The sequence below is a fragment of the Chamaea fasciata genome, unplaced genomic scaffold (genome assembly GCF_029207755.1).
Source record: "Chamaea fasciata isolate MVZ Bird 193981 ecotype frontalis unplaced genomic scaffold, bChaFas1.0.hap1 SCAF_1, whole genome shotgun sequence".
NCBI lineage: Eukaryota > Metazoa > Chordata > Aves > Passeriformes > Sylviidae > Chamaea > Chamaea fasciata.
The window spans coordinates 14,584,956-14,608,627 of record NW_027094086.1 but is presented as its reverse complement, the minus strand read 5'-3'; the positions used below and the strand labels follow the sequence as shown (position 1 = coordinate 14,608,627).

At 41.2% G+C, this 23,672-nt stretch overlaps 1 protein-coding gene across 1 annotated transcript; it reads left to right on the top strand.

The window, feature by feature from the left end:
* The first annotated feature begins 1,868 nt into the window (after positions 1-1,868).
* On the top strand, positions 1,869-22,341 carry SLC30A8 (solute carrier family 30 member 8). Its single transcript, XM_066204411.1, has 8 exons — positions 1,869-1,948; positions 10,086-10,294; positions 14,141-14,287; positions 17,871-18,024; positions 18,542-18,731; positions 19,159-19,264; positions 20,902-21,036; positions 22,047-22,341. Exons 1-8 carry the CDS (start codon positions 1,869-1,871, stop codon positions 22,190-22,192), a joined length of 1,167 nt encoding a protein of 388 aa, XP_066060508.1. The 3' UTR covers positions 22,193-22,341.
* The last annotated feature ends 1,331 nt before the right edge of the window (positions 22,342-23,672 follow it).

The following is a 23,672-nucleotide window of genomic DNA, read 5'->3' as shown; positions in this document are numbered from 1 at the left end:
CTTCTGAGGCAGATTTTAAATTTTCCTTAAATTGAAGGTGCTTAGACCTGATACTTTGGCTTAGCACCCTAGAAAGGCTGAGATCCACTGTAAATCTGGTTCCAGGCCGGCTTTGTTTTTCTGATATCCCAATTCTGCAACAAGATGTTCCTTATTGGTAATTTCTGAAGCAAAGATTAATTGAGATGCTCACAGAGACACTGCAGTAATGGTGACATTTATAGGATGGGGAGCGCACAGAATCTCTCACTGGGCATGAATTATAAGCCTGTGTCAGGTTCCAGGGTGCACAGCTGGAAAGGCCACCTTCATTTTCCTCCCTTACACCCTCTTGGCAGCAGAATAAAACTTGCTCCTTAGTGGCATTTCTGGGGTGACAAGAAACGTGGTACTTCTGTTTTGTAAGATTTCTGCAAATGCCCTGGGTCCATACTACACTTCCTTGGACCTGAGTCTCTTCTCAAACTGCCGTTTCTGGACAACCACATTTTCAGGTCCAGTGAGTGGCATCAACTTTAAAAAACTTTAAAGAACAACCTTTTACAGTTCAGAATAATATAGAAAGTTCCAGGAATGAGTCATCAAACCAATCTCTTACACTTAATGTGGGTGCATAAGTGGGTATAAGAACCTGGGCAATGGCTCTCAAGAAAAGGGCAATAGAGTGGCGAAGATGACAGCACATTGTGGAAAAAACATGCGTTTCTGCTGTGGCTCTTCAGAAAAATGCCCAGCTCTTTGGCTCACAGGATCCAGGGAAGTGTTTGCACAGCTGACATGTGGAAGGCAACATGTGGATCTCTGATGGCATAAGCCCAATTGTTTACATTTATATGTACAAATGTGTCACTTGTCCCCATGAATTTCAGACAGAGTTTGTGCTCTGAGAGCTGAGGAATGGAAGGGGCAGTCCCAGTTCATGATATTCACATTAGAGTACCTGCGGTAAAAAAGACTGCAGAATTTAAGTGCAGGTGTCCACTGCCTTGTTCTAATCTCTCCCATGAAAACAGTGCACAGGAAGGGTTCTCACTCACAGCCTACTTCTGCCAATAATATGGTAAAACACAGCCAGCACCGGTGCAAGATTTGCTATTAGTGCTGAAGCAAATGTCTGAGGTCAGGCTGTGAGAGAGGTGAGGCTGGAGGGCTTCTCCTCCCCTCCAGGGACTGCGGCTGTCGATAGAACTAACAAACTGAATAAAGCAGAAATAACAACCTGCAGTCCTTCCTGCTGGAATGAAGATTTCAATAACCTGTGCTGCAAATGGCAATAATAAGCAGCCTCTTCTGTTTCGAACCATTAGGGGAGAACATGCCAGGGGAAGAGATCAGTCCTTAGAGTGATTGTTTAGATTAAAAGGCTTGTGCAAAGCTGAAGTGAGGGAGGTTTACTTTCCTCCCAAGCCAAGCATGTAGAAAGTCAAACAGGGGTTTGACTGTTTCCAGGCAAATCAGGCTGTTTTAATGACCTTGCTTCTCTTTTTCAGTGCATCCACGTGAGCTCCTTTGCACGCATCTGTGTGTGCTGGAACCTTGGGGAGCACGCACCCTCTGCGTGACCAAGGAGCAGATCCAGCAGCAAACATGGAAGGAAAAAAATAAAAACAGGGAGGCCTGGAATCTCCAATCTGACATGCTCAGCAAGTTACTGGTTGGCATGGTAGTGATGCCACCAGCACTAGGAAAGAAGCTTTCCCTCGCAGTTTCTCTCGGGTTTATCAGGAAGATTATTAAAACATTTTCATTTTAAAATATTTGGCAGAGGCTTCTGCATAAGTCGAGAGGACATTTCTGCCCATATTGCTTCAGACAGAGAAAAGAGAGTTTAAAGGGAAAAACCAAGCAAAACCCCATTGATTTTCTTCATGGCTACTGAAAAGGGTCTTGAAAGAACTTGCCTTGTGAATGAGAGGAACACCAAGAAGTACTCCTTGACCCTAGACAGGTAACACAATTCTTTGTTTTCTTCACTGAAGTTTCTGTGTCACAGCAAGATCTGTATGGTATGGTATGAGATCACCAATCTGCCGACTGGCTGCAGGAGTCAAAGTCTGGAGAGTTTCATCATGCATACATTTTACTATTTTCAAAATGTTTTACTCAATTTTTTCCTTCCCAAACTTTCTTATTAGATATTTGAAGTATTTACTAGACAGCAGTCTGATGTGTCTGTGTCTGTGATGGATTGAACCAATCTACTGTTGAAGCAAGTGTCTCTTGCTATGTATTTTATAAGTTTAATAGATTTATTGTAGGATGCAAAACCTCATGGATTTGCTGCAATTTTAGGCTGAATTATAATTGTGCTATTGACACCATGTTTGTCTCAAGGCTCTTTCATGCTTGAATGTCTAAACTATACATTTGGTTTGAAAGTAAGGTGATGCTTTATTCTTGTGGATAGTCAGTTGGGCTTAGAGGTAATGTACCTTTTGTGTGCCAGAGGTCCTGTGAATAAATGCTTGCTTGAGTGAGAAAAGATTCTCTGAAAACATGAAATACTGTAGATGGGGTTAAAAAAATGAGTATAAATGTCTATCACAAAATAGTTTTGCAGTTTAACTTTTTTTCATTCTTCCTCTTGACTCAGACTAGAAGGTATTTTTAAAAGAAAATAGCTGCTCAGTTACAGCTTAGCACTTCTTGACATTTCCATTATCTCATTGGTTTTCAGGTTATTTATTGCTTGGCTCTCTTAAAACATGTGGGACAGAAACTTGGCATAAACACTGTCAGTTCAAATGGAAATCTGTCTCTTCATGTTCTTATACTGGGGTCAGTGCCATCGTATTTTAGTCATTTGATCGTCTGGGTTATTATTTAAATATTACTACATGGCTCCATAAATATAGATGGCACTGTCTGAAATGACTTCTGTGGTAATATTTATATTTCAAAAACATCCCATATGATTCTGCAGTTCATTTTAGTTATTGAAGACACTCAGTGTATTTTTGAAAGTTTGCAATTTTGTGGGCAGAGCTTCAGTGCTTGAGGTCCTTTGGCCCCTTGCAACCTCTGGACAAAGGACAAATCCTGGCAAGCCCAAAATATGGTCCCCTGAGACAGGGACAGTTGTTAGTCTACCTTGTGAGGAAGTTTTTTGTCCCTGGATCACCGGTAATGGAGAATATCCCTGGTAAGCAGAAGGGTAGGATGCACACTGGGAGCAAGAATCTCTGGCAGCTGATCCTCCCATCTGAGAGCTGACACACCTTCTGCAGTAAATTTTTTTCTGATAATTATTTCTTAATTTAGGATTAAAATTAGTTGGGGTGAGTTGCTGCAGCAATTGCAACTGTTGGGCTGATGCTGCAGCTACATGCAATAGCCCCTGAGCTGGAGGGCTGGTCCCAGGAGGGCTCTACAGTGGTGGTCCTGAGGTGGCTGAATGATGGAAGTGGTAGCACAGCTCTCCAAAATGAAGAAGACTTGTCATCCACCCATGTGGCTTTTGTGCTGCATCTCCATTTTGGTTTTTCTGCCAGATGAAATTTGATTAACTGCACAATTTAATTACTCTGTTCCAGAAATAACCAAAAATGGGGGATGAGAGCCAGAGTTTCCCTCCTGTTGATAAGAGCTGGTAGCACAGGGGAAGCCCTTGCCCTGCTTCCCATTGCACCCAGCAGCTTGGGGTGCCAGCCCAGTGACCCAGGGTGCCAGCCTGTGAGCCACAGCCAGCCCATGGGGGAATGCAGCCCTCTGGCCCTGGGCTCACAGAGCAGCTGCCTTAAGCCAGTAGTAGCAATAGGCTCATCTTACGCATTGGTATAAATTACCACATTCTTCTGTCCCCCATGTGTGGCAATAATGAGCAGCTCTAATGCTTTCAACAGAATTTACTTCGCACACAGATTGTCTATTTCCTTGCCATCCCCCAGCCTCTTTATTTTTAATAAATGCTATCATTACAAGACACAGGGAACACAACTAGTTTTATCTTGACCATATGAGTAGGAAGCCTGAAAGCTGACCCCTTTCCCTGCACTCAGGTTTGTGGAGGAGAGTGTTTTGCACATGCCAGTCCTGTCTGTAGTCACTAGAGGGTTTGGATGCATTAAGGCTTCCCATGTCAAACTTGAATTGCTTGAAAGGGGGTGGGCTTCAACTGAGCCCTTTGAAAGTCAGATCAGTTGTAGGTTAATAGTACAATTCACATTGGGAGGGATCTTAAGAATGTCTCTGGTCCAACCACGAGATTGAATAATGTTGCTCAGGGCTGTCTCCAGTCTAGTCTTGAAAAAAATCTCTCAGGATAGAAACTTCAGAACCTTTCTGGGCAATCTGCTTCAATAGTGAATTAACTTCACAATCTTATTTTTATCCCTCGTATTCAATCAGAAGTTGTTTCAAGTTATGGCAAATGACCTCATCCTTCCTCCATGCAGAGCAATAAAGCTCTATCTTCTCAATAGCCTCCTCAAGAATATTGGCAGGTTGCATCTCGGTGCTCACAGAAAGTCCAGTCCTCACAGAAGTGCTCCAGCCTTTAATCATCCTGGTCACCCTCTGCTAAACCTGCACTGATTTACTGATCCTTCCTGTGCTGAGGACCCCAAAACTGGACACAATATTGTAGATGTGGTCTCACAAATCTGTCTGTCCCAGGTGCAGGACTTTATATTTGTCCTTGTGAAATTAGGTGGCTCCTGTTGAGCTCTTCCTCCAGACTCCGTATGGCAGTCTTGCCCTCCAATCTATCAGCTGCACCTCCAGGTTGGCATCACCTGCCAAGGTGATCAGGGTGCCCTGCACCTCCTCCTTCAGGTAACAGGCATTACACAGGATGGGTCTCAGGACAGGACACCACTTCCACCAGACTTGAGGAAGGTTATGAACCATACTGGTTACAGGGTCTGAAGCTGAGCACTCAGAACCTCCTGCTTCATGCAAAACATGTTGTCCGTAAGTCATACATCACCTATCTTTAAATTAGGTCTGAACTAGTTCTCTAAGATAGTTTTGTATGCTCTTTTCACAGTCAATGGTGGTATTAAAAGAGAATAAGTTCTTCTAATGACTAGTAATTTATATTCTATTTTTTCTATTTGTTATCACCAATATTGTGATCTAGATGACCCTTTATCATGGTCTAGGTAATGGTTTGACCAAGTTCCCATGTTTCCATGAATGAAGTTGGGCCAGAGTATTTTATTTTTTGCTGGCAACAGATCACTGTAATATTGACCAGAAATATTCAATATCCCACTTCATAAATCAATGGATTTGCATCTGATTGTGCCAGCTATGCTATGAGCTAGATTTTGGGTTGATCCAGCATGGATTTCTTATTCTGTTCTTTATCTGTCTTTATAGTGGGATTTTGAATACCATCGCACAAGTGAAACTCAAGGCTTTAAGTCTCAAAATTTTGGGTTTTATTTTGTCTCTGAGACAAGAGACCAGGCGGGGGAAAAACTCAGGGGTGGGCAATGCAGAAAGCAGGAAAATTGTGTGAAAATGTTAGGGGTTTTCTTCATGCAAAAGTTTTTAATACAGGGCATTTACCTGTAGATATTCCTGTCTACAGGCATTAGACTCCTAATTGGTTCCTGTCTGGCAGGCTCGTACCAGCAGGCAAAAGTTTGAAGTAAACCTGGGAGATGATTTCTTCAGGTGAAGAGTGATTTCCTATAGCAAGCACTTAAGGAATATTTTCCTCTTTTTCTCCCTTCCTGCAGGTGATAAGATCTTATGAGATCAAAGAGTCCTCATCAAATAAAGGCTTTCCACCACTCCTTATCCTTTACAGAATCAATGCTCAGGAAGGTTATAGGTGTTTCCTGTGATTTCTGGACTGTTTTAGCTGAGGGCACTGTGTTTATCTCCTTTGTCAGCTGGCCCAGTAGCACGCAGTATCTCAGCAGACTCAGCAAACCCAATCCCGTTGCCCTTGCCCCCCTGCAGGCGATACTAGGACCCTGCAGAAAGGGCTGTGTCTGCCCAGCACCAGCCATATGCCATCTCCGTTACACCCAATTCAGTTTTGCCTCTTCATCTCAGAAAGAAAATTGGAACCAAGGTAGTAAGTGATATGACATAGAAATTAAATAGCTAGGGCATCAGCTAAGAAAATTGACGGTTCAGAGGTATAACAATGATACACGTAAAATCATGAATGATGTGAGGCAGGTGAGCAGGGAATAGTCACTCATTATTTCTAATAGTATAAGAACTAATTAAAATAGCAGGCAGACAGCTCCAGAGTGACAAAAGACACATTATTTTTACACACATCACAATTAAATTGTATCAATATTTTCAAGTCAGCTGGGTTTGTGGAAAAAAGATCTGTAAAGAAATGTTGGACAGGAGCCCTAATTCAGAACTGGGGAGCAGTAAATCTCTGGGAATGTTCCTCTTTGGTACTTTGACCTTATGTATTCCTTCATGCTCGTGACAGAATTTGGATACTTGGCTACATGCACCTCTGGTCTGTCTCCAGGCAGCCATTATTATACTGTTTTGTAGAAGGAAAACTCTTGACAATACATTTATGCATAAAGGGCCAGGCCCTCAAAATAAGGCCAAATAAGATAACTAAGACATGAATTCCTATCTACTAGATATCTAAATGTATGCAAATATATAAATATTTGCCTTTATTTTGTGCCCATGGTAATGAAAAGGAGAAACTGGACAGCCGGGTTTTTAACAGGGTCTTAAATACCTCAAAAATATTCAAGATTGGTACATCAATTGAAATCGGAATGGTGCCAGCATAAGGAAGGTGACTATGGCTTTGATAAATTTTTCTCTGAAGGCAGTTTCATTATCCTTTCAGGCACCAGAAAATTACTATTTTCCCTCATGAAGGAGATGATCTCCTGTGGAAAGTGCAGTGATTCCACATTTTCCTCTTTTGACTGGGGAACTCATAATGGTCTAGGAGGATAGAAATTATTCCCATAAGCCTGCAGATCAAGGCACCCAGCAGATCAAGTGAAAATAAACAGAAAGGAAGTTGTAATAAAAAGCTATTGCTAATGATTTGTGTGAAATCTGCAATATGTATTAATATTTTCTGCTTCCCCCTTCTGGGCATGACTCAGTAGGAGCCTTTCTGTGACATTCCCCTGACTATCTTTTTTACAAAGGAAGGAGGATTGAAATGGAAAAAAGATTATTTTTTAATCTGTGACTCTGCAATATGATGGCACAGAGACCTGATGCTCAAAGGCTACATCATCCTCTAAAACACTATGAAGGGGTTTCTGGTCTAACAGAGCTGATCTTTGCACCTTAAGCTTTTGATTCACACCTTTATAAAACTGCCTCTTAGATTCTTAGATTCTTTTAATTAGTAGCAGGCAGCTTTTGAAAGAAAGATAATGGTTATGTACAGGAGCTGGCAGGAGTTTTCCCAACTCATCAGGCCAGATGCTGTTCTGCAAGTTCAAAGGGAGCAGTGAATGCTCGCCACCTCTGGCAACTGGGGCACTTTTATTTAGGTACCTTTAGACAGAAAAATGTGACATTTGTGGGTTTATGCTGTCTCTGTTTGCTTTTGCTTCTGTCCAGCAAGATCTGCGGACCGTGCTTTCCTGCCCCTCAGTGATGCCCTGAGGCTTTGTTAGTTGACAGGGAGACTGAAAGACAAAAACCAAAAGAGAGTGAGATCACAGAGTGACCTATTTTGTTAACAGCAAGGAAAGGACTTGGTGGCTCAGAATATGCAGTGGTAATTTTGGCATTCCTGCCTGAGAGGCTGTTGAGCTGATCGTGACTCATGTCATTAAGATGATTTTAATATCCAATGCCAGCTGATGAAAATTGAGGTAAGGGGAAATTAATTTTACATGCAAACTAGAAAAGCATTGGAAGTTAACTCCAGAGAGAGATCATGAGAAAGAAAATCTTGCCTGCCCTGATCTCCAGGGGACAGTGAGAGAACTACAGCATTTTATTCAGCCATCTGGAAGGAATTAATTTGTGGTACCTTCTGTGGCTAATTCGTTAGTAAAATATTGTACAAAAATGATACAGTGCACATGAGGAACCCGATAAATGTAAAACTAAAGGACTGGAGAAGGACTGGCTGGTGAGGACCCCAGCTTCCACATGGGCAGCCCATTCCCAAGACAGTCCAACTGCTATTTATTTGTTTTTGTGAGGAAAATAAAGGAAAATGCTGACAAAAGGACTAAGAAAACTCTCAGTCTCCAAGCATCAGGCATTAAATCTGACCAGTTGCTCTTTCACACAAGCTCCTCACATACAGGGGGAATCAGTCACCTCTGCTGAGCAAACAGACACCACATGCTAACCTGGCTGGGAAACAGGCTGACTCAGGGGAATGTCGCACCCTTGGAACATCTCAATAACATTTACAGAACCAAATCCACACTGATTATCCACAGTTGCAGGGCTTGGCTGCCGAGATAGGTCAGCTCTTCTTTTGTCAGTACCTCTGTGATGCTGATGAACATAAAAGGCCAAGGCATCAGCTCGGCAGGTGCCTTTGCCTCTTGCCCACCAGTGGGGTCATCTGGCAGGACTTCAAACCTGCTAAGCAGCTGCAGCCCCCTCCGGCTGCCCAAAAAAAAGCAGCTGGAAAAAGCTTGTGATTTCAGTACAGGGTTGTTGTTTTTTTTTTCCTGGACATTGACTACTGCAGGTTGGCAGCTACCAGCTGATTTCTTTCCAGTGAGATTTTAGGCATCTTGACACTTCCATAAACAGTGCAGAAACACTACAGAAAGTCACCAGGATTCATGTTCTTTCCGGAGGACAGGTTTCCTTCACTCAGCTGAAGAAACAATTCTTCCTAGTCCCAGAGGAAAGTCTGAAGTCAAAACGGGGAAAAGCCACTATTATTACTGGGGCAACTATGCCCAGTCCCACATCCTGCCGCAGGCTAATTTTCAGACTTGAAAAAAAACAGTGGAGTTTGCTGTGTTCCTGGGTAGCCCCTGCACACACAGACCTTAAATAACTGAAACGTGGTTATAGGGACAGTGTGTATGTGCATCTTGGCAGAATTCATCTTCTGGTGCCACAATCTCAGTGCACTCACCACATTAGGAGTAGCTCTGACAACAAGTGTTGTATTGGGAGAGACAGAAAGATTTTAAGTCCCCCTGGGAGGGGGTTTAGAAGTTTTGGGGGTTTTTTGCCATTTGGGCTCTTTTCTGCTGAGTGATAAGGAGAAGGGAACGTCCTTGCTCAGCAAACAAGCTTGGGGCCTCCCAGGGGGAATCTCTTGGTTGCTGTTCTGAGAGCACCAGACCTCGTGGTCATCCAGGAGCTCCCACAGTTGCCCTGCAATGACCTTGGCCCCAGACCTCTCTAACCCCACCCCGTATTTCCTGTGCAGGAACCCAACACTGAGGTTTTGTGGCAGAGCAGACTTGGCTGAGAAATCACTTTGTGATGGAGCAATGCTCAAAGAGCCACTTCTGCTGGACTTCTCACCACGAAATCAGTGGCACAAAGGGTTCTGCGTGTGCTATGGGTTACATGTACTATGGACAATTTATTTCTTTGATTTTTGAATACCTTTGAGATTTTTCATTTAATATTTTCCATGCTCAGGCTCTGATGGAATATTGGTAGATATTTTACATATGTGGAAATTTGAGATAAAATAGTTCTGTGTGCAAAGAGAGGAGAGAAATATCTTTAGCTGATTATATTTAAGAAAAAGAATTTTGGAGTGTTTTTTTGACTAGTCTTCTTGACAAAGCTGTTGGGAATAAAATCTTGAATTTTTAGTAGAATTTTCTCCATGTTATGCTGAACTTGGTAGCTATTTGCATGAGGTACAGTTTTTTTGAAGTCATGTGGTGTGCATGAGATATACAGCCTAAGAAAGCCACCCTGTGCTTCATAAACTCCTAAATGATACAGGAGAGCCCAAAGAGCTGGGAAACACAGCCAGAACACTCATTTCATGTGCAGCTCTCTCCCACAGAGCCTAGCTTGTGCGAGCAAGCCTCTTCTATGACCTGCTCTGCTGTTCCCAATGCTGCTTTTATCCTTTGAAAGCATTAATTACATCGTTTCTGGGGCTGTAGGGCTAGACGCCTGAATAACCAGCGTTTTTCTTTTTTAACCTTCTATTTCTTTCTATCCCAAAGGATGAGCTGGCTTCAGAAGAATTCAAATGAAGAGAGGCAGCAGCAGGAAGCAGAAGTTACAGGAGCTAATCCAGCATATCACTGTCACAGCTACTCACAGGCCCATGAGAACAGAAAGAGGGAGCAGCATCAAGCCAGGAGGAAGCTCTGTGTAGCATCAGTAATTTGCACCTTCTTCATGATTGCTGAGATAACAGGGGAGTATGTGTGTTCAAAAAGAGCCCAGTCTGGTGCCCAGCACAGCCACATTCTGGCCTTCAGTGTGCACTCTGACTCTAGGGACCATGGTGACAGGGGTGAACCCACCTGGTATTAAATAACTCTCCTTTGTCCCTGGTCATTAAAAGAACTGGGGGAAGGAGAGGGTTTAAGCGAAATTCTCAAAATATTTTCCTATATTCATTCAAGGATTGCATCTGGGTAGGAATACAAAGATCAGTTAATGGTCTGAACTGTTCTTCCAGGTCTTAAAGCTTGACTGATGCATGTCTTAGCATCACAGAAGGTTTCTAATAAATTGTGTTACATTCTTTTTAAAAGATTAAAAGATTTTACATATTTATCCAGGCCAATGAGACCTCAGCACCGATGAGGGCTGCTAGCAGCAGGATATGAAAATAAATGCAAGAGAGTCTTTTCAAAATCCAGGGAAACCCAGGGCCAGATTCACCATCTGTTTTTCTACAGTTAAGTCAATGCATTTATATCAGGGCATGTTTATCTTTTAAATTGGCCTACTGGTGTTCTCTGGATCAATGGAAGATTATTCCCCTTCCTAATTAGCTTTCACTTCTGGAGCCACCCTACAATATCCAATATAATTGTTTGGCTTGCTCACAGAGCATTGGCTTTCATTTTGTCTCACTGCTTTGCTCTCTCCATGGATTCTGTGATATCACTATCCACCTGACAGTTCCTGGCTCTTTAATTTGCCCTTCTCTGCAGTGAGCTGAGGTGAGGGAAGGCATGAGGAATCCCACAGACTTTTGCCATATGCGTTCCAGCCAATGTAACAAAAATCAGCCAGGAAGGCCTCTGAAACCCATGTTTTCCCAGCTCAGACATCTCTGGAGCCCCATGAAAACGAAACAGAAAGGCTTTGTCTTCCCCACAAATGAGAAGTGGAGACACTGAAGGAGTTGCTGCATTTCTGCTTTCTCGTCTGGCTGCCAAACCCAGCAGGAACTTCTCCAGCTCATCCCTCCCACGTGCTCCCTCTGCATGAAGCCCTGTTGTTTGCAGGTCACATGCATTTCCCCCATGAAAACTGGTGCATGCTTCTAATCCCCATGCAGTAATTCCCAGTGCCAGAAATAATGCATTATTAACAAAACCATATAATCAGTAGGCTTAAGTTTGGTGAATGCAGCTGTGCTAGAGGATAATTGGAAGGACAGATGATATGTTAACTAAATGTTTCATTTTGCTTAATGAATCATGCAGCTTTTTTGCAGTGACAGCTTAAGTAACAGGCTTGAAGACCGTTTTGCTTCAGACCATTAAGCTTTGACAAACCAGTTATTAACTGCAGTTACAGACAGCTCTCTGTGGAGATTTTTGTAATTATGAACCATACATTTAATTTTTTTAATCATTAGGCAAGACTGCTGTGCCTGATGATTGACCGTTGAGTGACTGACAATTTCTCCTGCTTGTGGTCTGTAAAGCTATAAACATCCATTATAGGGATTGGTAAGTCTTAAAGGCCACTTGTTGGGAGTATTGATAAAAAGCTGTAAAAGCCCATAACTGCAACACTTATTTTACTCCTGAAGACAAAGAATATTTTCCCCTCCCCTCCTTGCCCTCTGAGGGCTAACAGTGTCCATGGGAATTATTCTGCTAAACAGAAGAAACAAAGCTGCATCACTCTCAGAGAGGTTGAAAAGTTGTGCTTCTTTGAATGCCTAGATCTTTCCGTGATGTTTTTTCTCAAACCATCTGTGCTGGCCATTACTGCTTTCCCAAATGGGGCACTGCTGGTTGAGCCTGATACACCACCAACTCTCTTTGAAAAACAATTGTCTTCTGTTCTTCTAAGGCAGATCCATCACAGTCTCCATAGATCTGGAGATAACAGTCAGACCAATACTACTGACTGTGGAGCCCAGATATGAAAGTGCTTTCCGATGATTTTTGCTGGTTAAGGACCAAATGTGGATTTCAAAGCACTTCCACTTGGGCCGTAGAAAGAGACAAACACTGCATGTGGTCTCATGTCAGAGCAAAACATAAAAACTTGATCAGTGAGACAAGTTGCTAAGTTAAGCAGACTGAGATCTCTGAAATTCACCCAAGGCATTAGTTATGCCAGCAATATATAAAATAATAATTTGCAAACATTTTTCAAAGACAGCAGGCTAGCAGGAAGCTTTAGAGATGCTGTCCCACGGAACATGGAAATAGAGTATAGAAACTGCAATAGGGTTTTGCCCACAACTTGTGATCTACATATTTGTTTGCTGAAAGATACCTGATGCCTGGGATATTAGCATCTGGGCACTGGCATACAAGCCTTCTTCCCCCTGCTAAGCAGAACTGCCTCCCTCTTGATATACAGTTACCCTGAAAACAGGGAAAGTCTAAGAGATGTGCCATGACCAAAAAGTATCTGTGCATTTACACTTGAGCATGTGCTGGGAAATACTTATTCTGATGAATTTTTCATTTTACTGCAAGGAATGAGATGCCCCCAAATTGTGCAGCCATGCTTTCTCCCTTTTGGGAAGTAACTTGGAGCAAAATTCTGCACTGAAAAAACTTACGGTGTTAGGTATTTCAATCTAAAATATGCACACAGGAGGAAATTGAATAGACAGTCCATCCTGCTGGCATGAAAACATTCCAACTATAAGAAAAAAAGAGATCTATCTACATGTCCTTTTGGCAGTGGTATGCTGCCAAAGGTTTGAATGAGGCATTTTATGATGTTTTTCAGGATTCATTAATTCTCATATGGGTTGTGGTCAGGAGAAATGAGTGAGCTGAAATTAATTAAATGACTGAAGAATGGAAATGCATTGCCAAATGCAGAAACTATTATTATTATTATTATTATTATTACTATGTTATTATTTCACATGTCTACTTTTCTACATTTGCACTTTGATGAAAAGCTTCCCCTGCTGTAATATGTTGGAAGGACAGTGTCCTGCCTCGGATCCTTGTCTTCTCCTGCAGTCACCAGGAGCTTGGGGCACTTTAAAGAAAACTTATAGTTTATCTGGATTTGCCTTTAGCCCTGAGACATAGTTAAAACAATTTGGCAAAATAAAGATATTTGGCTTACTGAGTAAAAGAAATGTGAATTAAAATAACCCAAAATGTTTTTAATTTGGTGGGTTTTTTTCCTTCAGAATCCACATAATCCAAACCCCCACAGAGTAAAATTATATTCAGCCACATTTTTTGATCTCTAGCAGGAAAATTAAGTCATGCATTACAGATTCAAAATGATAGATTAGTCCTAAGAACAGAACATTTTTCTCTATGCCCTCACTAAAATGGTTGATTGCTTATCACAGTTCTTCTACTGGTATCTTTCCATATTTTCCTGTTTTAGTGTTGCCTGTGACAAATAAACAGTCAGGGAGCAGGAAGAACATGCATATTTTCCTGTAACAAATAGGAAATTAATCCCATAAGCTAGGTCTCTGAAGTGCTGTACATACATAAAAATATCAATGTTCTATGAAAGGATAGTGGGAGGATATGGGAAATGTGATTCCTAATATGGCTTTTCACAAAAAACTCTGGTATTAAAATAGTCAAACAGTACAACAGTAATGTAACTACAGAACTAATGTATCATAGCTCTTATTGTTCTTCGGTCTCTCTCAAAGAAATAAATTTGACTTACGTATTTCTATTAATTCATACCTTTCACTGCATGAATGAGGTACAAAATGAAATTACCTTTGAAAAGTTTTGGGTCTTGTGTATGGTGACTGAAAATTGAGTGTTCCCTTTGATTCTCAGCAAAACAGGTCTTGAGTTTGATCTGGTTGTCTCAAACTTCTGCCCAGAGCCGTGACCTGGACGTGTGTTTCACACAGGTGGGCAGATCGCCGGGAGCCTGGCAGTGGTCAGCGATGGGGCACACATCCTGGTGGACCTGACCAGCTTCCTGATCAGCCTCTTCTCACTGTGGCTCACCTCCAAACCTCCTACCAAACAGTTAACCTTTGGGTGGCACCGAGCAGGTAGCAAACATGGCATAGTGTGAAGACGTGGAATGGGAAAGGGACATTATAGCCAGGGACTGGAGAACATGCTGATGTCCAACGGGTCTGCAGGCATTTAGAGACAGTGCACTAATGCTCCCACAGCTCTCAGGACACGAAACAGAGCAAGGCAGTGAATTCCAAAGAAGTAAAGAGTCATCTCTTATCTAAGAGCACGTCTTTCAGTTCATCATTTACCACAGTTTTGGGCTGGTGCTAACTTTGGTTGAAATAACAGCAACTTCTCTCACTGACTTGAGTGTGTGGAGGACTGAGCTCTCAACTTGTTATGAAACAAATTTCTATAAAAGAAGCCATAAAAATTCAGGTTTGCTCCATTTCTGTGGCAAATAGTTAAATTATTTTAAAAAGTCCACAATGTTACGTTTGTAGAAAAATAAGATCCTTTAACATTAACCCTTTTCTAGATTGTCTCCTTTCATATGTCTTTATCACTGTTGGTTTTTACCAGATGCAAACAGATTTTTAAAGTACTCTGTCCTCAACCTAAAACAATAATTTTACAGATGATACCTAGTACCAAAAGCCTGACAATCAAACACAGGTGTTTTTACAAAAGACAAGAACACCAGCAAAATACTTGCCATGAGAATAATTTTCTGGGAGTATGAGTCTGTTCGGGATTTAGACACCTAAATATCAATACCTACATGCATATGAGCACCTTTAAGCACAGGGTCCAAGTCTCTGATGTATTCAACAGAAATCTTGACTCCACTCATCCTCCTAAACATGGAAGTCCAGTGTTACATCCCTAGGATGTCAGAGGCTTATGCATGGGAATGGCAGCTGTTGCACAAGACCTACAGGAGACTGCACAAGGTGCCAAGCATAAAATCAGAATATGTCAAATGTGACCAGACACTCATAGCTAAGAAATCGGTAGGTGTTCCCAGTCAGCCAGTGAAGAAGGGAACTGTGTGAATCACCATTAATTTGATGTCCACTGTCCACAGAGGGAGCTTAAACACTTAGGTAATGCATACAGGTAAGGAATTTAGTTGTCTCTGTCTGAAAGTAAGTCTCATGTTGGATGTCTCAGGGCTCAGTTTTGTTGCTTGTATGAAAATGATTTGTGCCATTTGAAATCCACTTGCCACTCTGGAAGGCTATGGGTCAATTATACACCTTGTGTCAAGCCATACATGGAGGTGTCAGTGTACCTCAAATGGCTCTAGACACCTGTGCACCAGAACCAAGGACTCAGATGATACATGCTTCAAAGATGTTCAGTAGTAAAGTCTAGAAACAGCTTCTGACTCAGATGTCTGTAGGCCAAGGTTGGTTGTAGCTGCAGAGAGTATCAGGGAAGGCATATGCCGTACCCTGTCTTTCTGTAGCTCCCTAAGTGTATTCTACGAGCTCTGTTGGAAACAGGCTGCTGGGTGAGTGGGAGGTTCAGTATGGCTCAGGCATGGTTGGCATTATGTAGACAACACACAGCTGAATTTTGCAGCCTTAGTAAATTACTACTTAACATCAGTTGGTCAACCATTACTTTTCATGTTTATTATCTTTTATCCTGGGGGGAAAAGAGTGAGAGACCTCTCTTGCTGATGTAGGCAGGTTTAGCCACTTCATGTCACTTCATCCTCAGTCTGAAGTAAATTATTTTTATTTTGTCATTGCAATGCAGAACTTCAAATCCAATCCTTTATTGCCCTTTTTATCCTGGTAGCAAAAAGAGCCTTGCATCAAATGTTAGAAGCTATTTAATTGCATTCCATGACCATTATCCTGTTTCTTGCTTATTTTCCCAGCTATATTCTCCATTTAATATGCAGATGGGTATCTTAATAGAGTAGCTAAGGGCAGTCAGGTGGCAAAGTCACTCTCCACTGACTACCAAGGTCTTGCAGGTGCAGCCCTCCATGACACTGGAAGATGTTTCTTCACTGCTTCTCTCAAACTGATAAATATTGTCATGAAAAGACTCTGTAGGGCAGTGCTCAGCTTTAACCATCTGAATGTTTCCTGCCCTCCATGCTAAAGCAATGCAGCTACTTTCACAAACACAGAAACACAATCTTGAATAAAATTGATAGTGTGAGCCAAAATATTTTCAGGTACAAAAACTGTCTTGCATCTTAATTTTCCTCAGCGGTACTCAAAGATTCCCACACAGTCCTACACTATTGTTTGCTGTGCTCTGTTAGTGCTAGTAGTTCTGAAAAAAAGTAACTGAGAACATCTTGAGTGAAGTATTTAGTGCTGCTGAACTGATCTGTAAACTTTTGCCAAGATACTCCATTGAAAATTAATATGTGAAGATGACCACTAACATGTTCTGTTATGGAAGATACGCATAAATCCATACAGGTGGATACGTTTGTTCACAAGAGCTCTCGGCTGCTTTCATGCCTGTGACAGCACAGCCATCAACACCTTCAGCTGCGCCAAGTTTGGAGGGGTTCAACCTGCAACTAGTGGAAAAAAATTTGTATGACTTATGTTTCCTTCTATCTAGTTTTAAGCAAAACTAGATTCCCCTGTTGGTGCACTTAGATTTTTTTTTCCATTTTTAGGCAAAATGGTTCTTTGATAAACTTTGGCAGCCTGCAAAAGGGGGGATCCCCATAAAATGATATTTAAAAAATCATAGGCTGTTTTAATGGATTGTCAGTGGAGGTCTGTGCAAATGCTTTCTGGCCTTTCACTTTACTGTGAGCTTGCAGTTTCCTTGGTATTGTCTCAGTTGTGCTCATTTACCCATTCAAGTCACATGACAATTACTAGTCCCATATCCTATTAAAAGCGTGCTGCACGTTCATATGCACTTCCCTGGACCTCTCCTATAACAGTGCAATAAAAGGTGGCCTTGGGGACTGGATTTATTTGAGCCCAACTCAAAACCAATAGAGACAAAATTAAATTTTGCCACCCTGGGGAAAAAATAACTTCTTTTGTTCTCATCACAGCTAGTGGCACAAAAATGACTTTGTGGCATTGGCAGAATGAGTTCCAGGATAAGTTTTGCTGACAGGACCTCGTTGGGAGCTGCTACTGTCTTTCTAAAGTGTGAAATGGTGAGAGGTGTGCAGAAACAGGGGAGGCTAATGGAGGGGGTTATGTCTGACAGTGGATTTGGGTGAGCTGTGCCTCTCTCCTTCCTTCAAACCTCTGCTCCTGTGATGAAGATAATCTTGTTGGGAAAGGAGGACTGGTCTTTATGGGTTTCACACCACAGTCAGGGCCAGGCAAACTTCTTTTGCTCCTCCCAGAACTCCCCAAATGATCTTTTACATCTCTCCAATTTCTTAGAATGTTGCATGAACTCAGCGCTGGAAAGAGAACATAAGTAGGAGCAGGTAGAACAGGGTTAGGCCACCACATACACAAAGCTACCCTGGATAGCCACTGGATTTACTATGATCAGAAAGGAGTTTGGCCCATTCTTTGTGAGCTTTAAGACTGCCAGCATACAAGAAGCAGTTCTCCTTGCTGTTAAGCTCATAAAAGTGGAACCATTATCATCAACCCTTTAAATTTTTTTTGCATTCCTATTCTGACTGTTAAAATCAGATTTTTTTTTCATTCCTAGAAATTCTGGGAGCTTTGATGTCTATGATAATTGTTTGGATGGTGACTGGTGTGTTGACATATTTGGCTTGCATGAGGCTGCTACACCCGGATTATGATATTGATGCTACAGTGATGCTCATTACCTCTGCTTCTGCCGTGCTCACTAACATCCTGTAAGTTATTTTGTTTTCCTCTCATATGACATTTGAATCTTGAACCTGCTGCTGGAATTCAATTTAAAAAAACTATAGAGAGATAATGGCCTCAAAAATATCAAGCGTTTATGAGTTCCATGAGGATATGGAAAGGGGCCAAAAAGAGAGGTCCTGCTTCTCATTGCAAGTTGCAGTTGCTCTCCTTTCTATTAGCTGCCACACTGGGAAGGCAAATTAGGAATCTACAAACCGCAGGAAGAGATTATTCTCCATCTCATTTTTTATTAGATGTCAGAATATACAAGAACTCTATAGAAAATGAGGCCTCATTAATTACCCCATTCACAGACATTCTTGATTATGTAAATCACTGAAAACCTAGGAATTGTCTGCTCAGCCACTCTGCATTTCTACTTAATGTGTCAGATTTTACTGTTCAGCATTCAGAAGTGACGGGGGTGGTGACGTGTACGACCTCACTGCTTTCAGAGATGGAGCATATCCTCTGATATTTGCAGCTTCACCTCTCTTGCAGACTAAGCCTGATTCTGCACCAGACTGGCCACGGGCACAGCCATGGGGCACAAGCCAGGGAACGTGTGTCAGTCCCCCTGGAAAAGCCAGCTCTGAGCAATGCCAGCCTGCGAGCAGCCTTTGTGCATACCATTGGAGATCTATTCCAGAGTATTAGTGTGCTAATTAGTGCACTTATAATCTTCTTTAAGGTGGGTTTTGTTGGTTCATATGCCTGCCTTGCAATCAAGGATAAGTGCTATTTTCACAGCATTGTGACACTAGGTACTATGTAAATATTTCCTCTGTCTTAATCATACACACTGTAATTGTATCAAAGAGAATTATACTTATTCTTGGGAACTGAAATAACTGTTGAGAGTGTAACTCTTGCTTCTTGGTGTTTCAACTGGATGCTTTGGTGTCTCTCCCTTTCTTCATCTGTAGCACCTTCATTCCCTGTGCTGAGGCTCCCTAGCTGGTAAAGGAGGCCAGCACTCATTCTGTACTAGATGAATGTAATTTATTATTCTTTCATGCTAACTAATTAAAAATGACAATAACTGGCAAAAATGAAATTAACAAAGTGTGCTTTTGTTCATGTTCATATTCATATTTTCAGTGTTCATATTTTTCTAGCCACAGTACAAAATAGCCGACCCAATCTGCACATTTGTGTTTTCCATCTTTGTTTTGGCAACTACCATCACGATTTTAAGGGATATTTTAACTGTGTTAATGGAAGGTAAGACCTGATTCCAGAAACAATACACTTAATATTTTGATTTTTTTTCGGTTGTTTTCTCCATAATACTCATATATACTGAAAAAAGTATAATAGCACATTTCTGCATTGCTTTCTGATATTCTCATGATTCTGATCATACTTTGAACCTACTTCTAATTTTAATCAAAATTGTTTTCTACCATTACATTCGCTTTACACATATGCCAGTTTTTGTAAAAATCTGTGTACTGCTGTTTTGCTAATGAGCTCTGAGTTGCTTTTGTTTGCCATATGTGTAGCATTTCTTTCTATCACCCCTTTGGCATATGAGATGGTTACTCACCTTGCTCATTGCGTATTTCCTTGACCGATGTGAAATATAAATCTTTACCAAGAAAAATGTGGTTGGACTGTGCTTTGATGTGAAAGTGTCTGTGAAATAGGCTGAGTGCAAGAGACAGAACTTTAAAAGATTTTTAATTACATGAGTCCAGAAAAGCAAGCTGTTGGAGCTTTCCAGTTGCATTCCAGTGCATGGGAATAGACAATTCTCAGCACAGCAGCAGCAAGAAGAGCCAGGCTTGGCAATATTTAATCCTGCCAGCTATGGGCCTGAATATTTGATTTGCAATGAGTTGAGCAGTCACAGATGCATGTTTTTTGCCTTTGTCACACTGAATAATATAATGCAACCTCTTTCTCAGCTGTGAAGACATGAGGATTAAAGGGAAAAGTAGCTCTAACAGTGCAGGTTTTGAATGGATACTCAGTGTGGCTGCCTGCATGGCAATTTCTTCTCTCTTTCACTTGCACCAACTGCTGTTTCAAGAAATAAAATATCTGAAATTGTTACAGTAGTTTCATTCGAGGGTTGGTTTGCTTTCAGTGATTGTGAGATAGAGATACTTCCATGTAGAAGTGTACCTAGACAGGAGTGTGGCAACTGACTGTATTTAGGCTGCCAAAACATCAAATCTCTTGGTTACTTGGGAAAAAAAAAAAAAAACAACAACAACAAAAAAAAAAACAACAACAACCCCAAAAAACCAAACAACACCTACCAGGAAGGGGGAGCAACCCCTGACATTCAGGAGTGTCTTTCTCAAAGCAGTGACTGCCAGCTTCTGTAAGCAGTGCTGACATACCAAAGTCAGCAGTGCTCTGTTCCCCTCTGCACTAAGCCCACTGTCCTCCTGGGGAATTCTCTGGGGAGTCTTCTGTCTCCTAAGTAGAATATTCTGCCTAGAATTTTCTGAAAAGAAATTGGATGCTGGAGCTGCTGTTTCAGTTTACTGATCCAAGTGGAGCATGATGAATTCATGCTGTTCACACAGGCATAGAGATGCACTCATAAAAGATGTTGGTGCAAAACTATGACAGGATCTGGCTAAATAGCTCACTGCCCTGTGTAAACTGGACATTCATTCTGTCCCCTAAAACACACATAAGTCTCAACCTTCTGTGGAGAAGTTTAAAACAAGGGATAGGATTATATAGCACAGTGAACTCTGAAATAGATGGGCTTTCCAAAGCATTGGATACTTTTATAAAAATGATAAATCTGAGTGAATAAAGGTTCGTGATTCATTTTCCTCTATTGATCATAATTCTTATCCCTTAAAAATATTCTTTTTCTATCAATTTCTCCTTTTCAGGAACATCAAAAGGATTTGCTTATGATGCTGTAAAAGCAAGAATTTTAGCAGTTGAAAAAGTGGAGTCTGTTCACAACCTTCATCTTTGGTCTCTGACAATGAATCAAACTGCTCTCTCTGCTCACATTGCCACAGGTCAGTAAATTTCTGTAAGCAGGGAGTGACTATTCAGCTGCTGTCTAGTAAAGGTCAGTCTTTCTTGATTCATTTTAAACTGACTGTATATCTGTTGCTTGTTAAAAAAAATAATCATAATTTTGTTGGAAATATAAAATCAATAATAATAAATAAAGGTCTCAGATCCTCCTCCCAGAAACCTTGTCCAAATAGGGACCTCCACTTACCCCAAAACTTGAAAACTGCAGAGGTTGTAGGACAACAAAGTAAAAGACAAGATACTTAAAATAAATTAAAAGAATTAGACTCAGACCAGATTTTTATCATAATTTTGTCAAACTTGAAAACTGTTGATCTCTATAAGAAAAACATACAGGGCCAATATGTATTCCTGATGTATCTCCAGCAGTAAAACAATCTTTAAATATAGATGGAGTTTAGAGGTAGCTCCAGTTCATCTTTTAAAATATTAATTTAAATTGTAGTTCTTTTTCCAGTTGACAAACTGTCCACTACTCAGGTCAATTTTCTCATTTGTCTGTCAGCTTTTTATGTACTTATGGGAAGAAAAAAAAAAGCCAGGTGTGTTTGGCCAAGGAAAGGGCTGGATGTAAAGTCCTCCACAGAGTCCTCACTTTCCAAAAACAGAGGGTCTATCAGCCTCCAAACCACTTGGCACTGCTGCTACTCCCTGACTGGATGGACTAATCTTTATTAAGTATTTTTGCTGTTCCCCCGTCTTCTGCCAAACTGAATTTCTATGGTGATTACTTAACTTAGCTTAACTCTTGCCAAAATTGCATATTCCAACCACATTTGAATGTACAAAGCTTTGCTGACATGGAGGTTCCTGAAAGGAGGATAAAAAGGACAAGAAACACTTTTCAAACAAACTTCTTGTTTAAAGTTTCTATCCTAGAAGTATACAATATCTATATTAGATATCAATGTCTATATTAGAAGTATACAATACTTCTTTAAAGTATTATCACAGTATACATGTTTTGATTATTTTCTGTTATCTGTAGCAGACACAACAGACAGCCAGAAGATTTTGAGAGATGTTACCCAAGCCCTGTTTGAGCACTACAGCTTCCACTCCATCACCATTCAGATTGAATCAGGAGAGGATCAGAAACCAGACTGTGTCTTCTGCCAAGAGCCAAGGGATTAAAGGGAGCAGTGTGATATGCCAAATAACCATCACCCTTCTTACAGGTCAATGGAGACCATATGTGCTGGTTGAATGTAATTGATTAACAACAAATGGTAATTAATAGACATAACAAGCCCTGCCATTGAAAGCAGAGCACGGGCCTTTCATTGTAGGTATCATCTAGCATGAGAGAACATGTATTAAATCCAGCCATCAACCAGATTGCCTGTCCATCAGCTGTTTCTTTCAATTACAAGAGAAATATCTAAATTATTCTTGACTAGACCAGCAGATTGGCAGTAAAGCAACATTTAGAGTGCCTGTCTATAATTACAGGTAACAAAAAACTAAATCAACCTTCAAATTACCAACAGGCTAATTATCACAGGTGTAATGAAATGTGAGTTTGGTGTTAGCAAACAACACTCACTCAGGATGAAAAAGAAAATTTAAATTACCACAAGAGTTGAAGAAATCTGGGGAAGAAAGTGATGGTGCTTTCCCTGCCTTTTGGCAGACAGTCGTCTTCTTGCCTATTGAGGGAATTATCAGATATGTACCATAGATTGTTTGAGAATGGATCACAAGAGAGTTCATTCCATTCATATTTGGCAAACAACTGTTTGTTTTCTCATGTAGCCCTATTTGTGTTTTCAGCTAGCCTTTAGGCAAACTCTTTTCTGCCAGGCATGAGCAGTATTCTGAACTATTAACCCATAACTTAAATAGTGCTGCACCATGATAAGTCATGAGAGAAGATTTGAGGTGGATTTCTCTGTGTCCATGTCAAAAGGTACCACTGAGTCATGACAATAAAACAGACCAGGTGCTCTTAGAAAATTAAAAAATAATTAGGGCAAGGTAAGACTGGGACCCACTGCGAATATCCCACTGGTGCCACAGTTCAGAGTGGCCTGTGGGGTATTACCCAGTGACACTACTTCCCTGAAGTTACATCAGGTAATTAAAAAAAGCCGTTGGCATATCACCCAGGCATTCATTGTAAAGGGAAGTGACATGTCTCTCCTTCAGATAACTAATTCCCACATTTCCTAACAAGATGTGAGTCATGGTTTCCCCAAATGAGTGTGTCCACCAAAACATTCCAAACCACTGCTCGATCACTCCCACATTCCTCCTCCTCTTCCCCTGTGGTGGACTGCAGAGGAGAATCAGAGGCACAAAAGATAAAGGTTATATAGATTGGGATACAAACAACCTACTGGAAACAGCAATGGAGTAAGAAAATGAACAGTAACAGCAGCAATACCAATGACAGAAGATACAAGAGGCAAATTATTCACATGTGAGTGCTCACCCCGACAATACCCCACTGTGCTGCCACACTATATGACTCCAAAGCGACCCTTTCCCCATCCTTGGGAAACGATAGGAGGTGGAATAGAATAACCTCCAGGTCCCGGCCATGCCCCCTTCTGGCTACTGCAAAAATTAACCGTGTCCTGGCCAGAACCAGGACAGTGTGTTAAATCTTCCT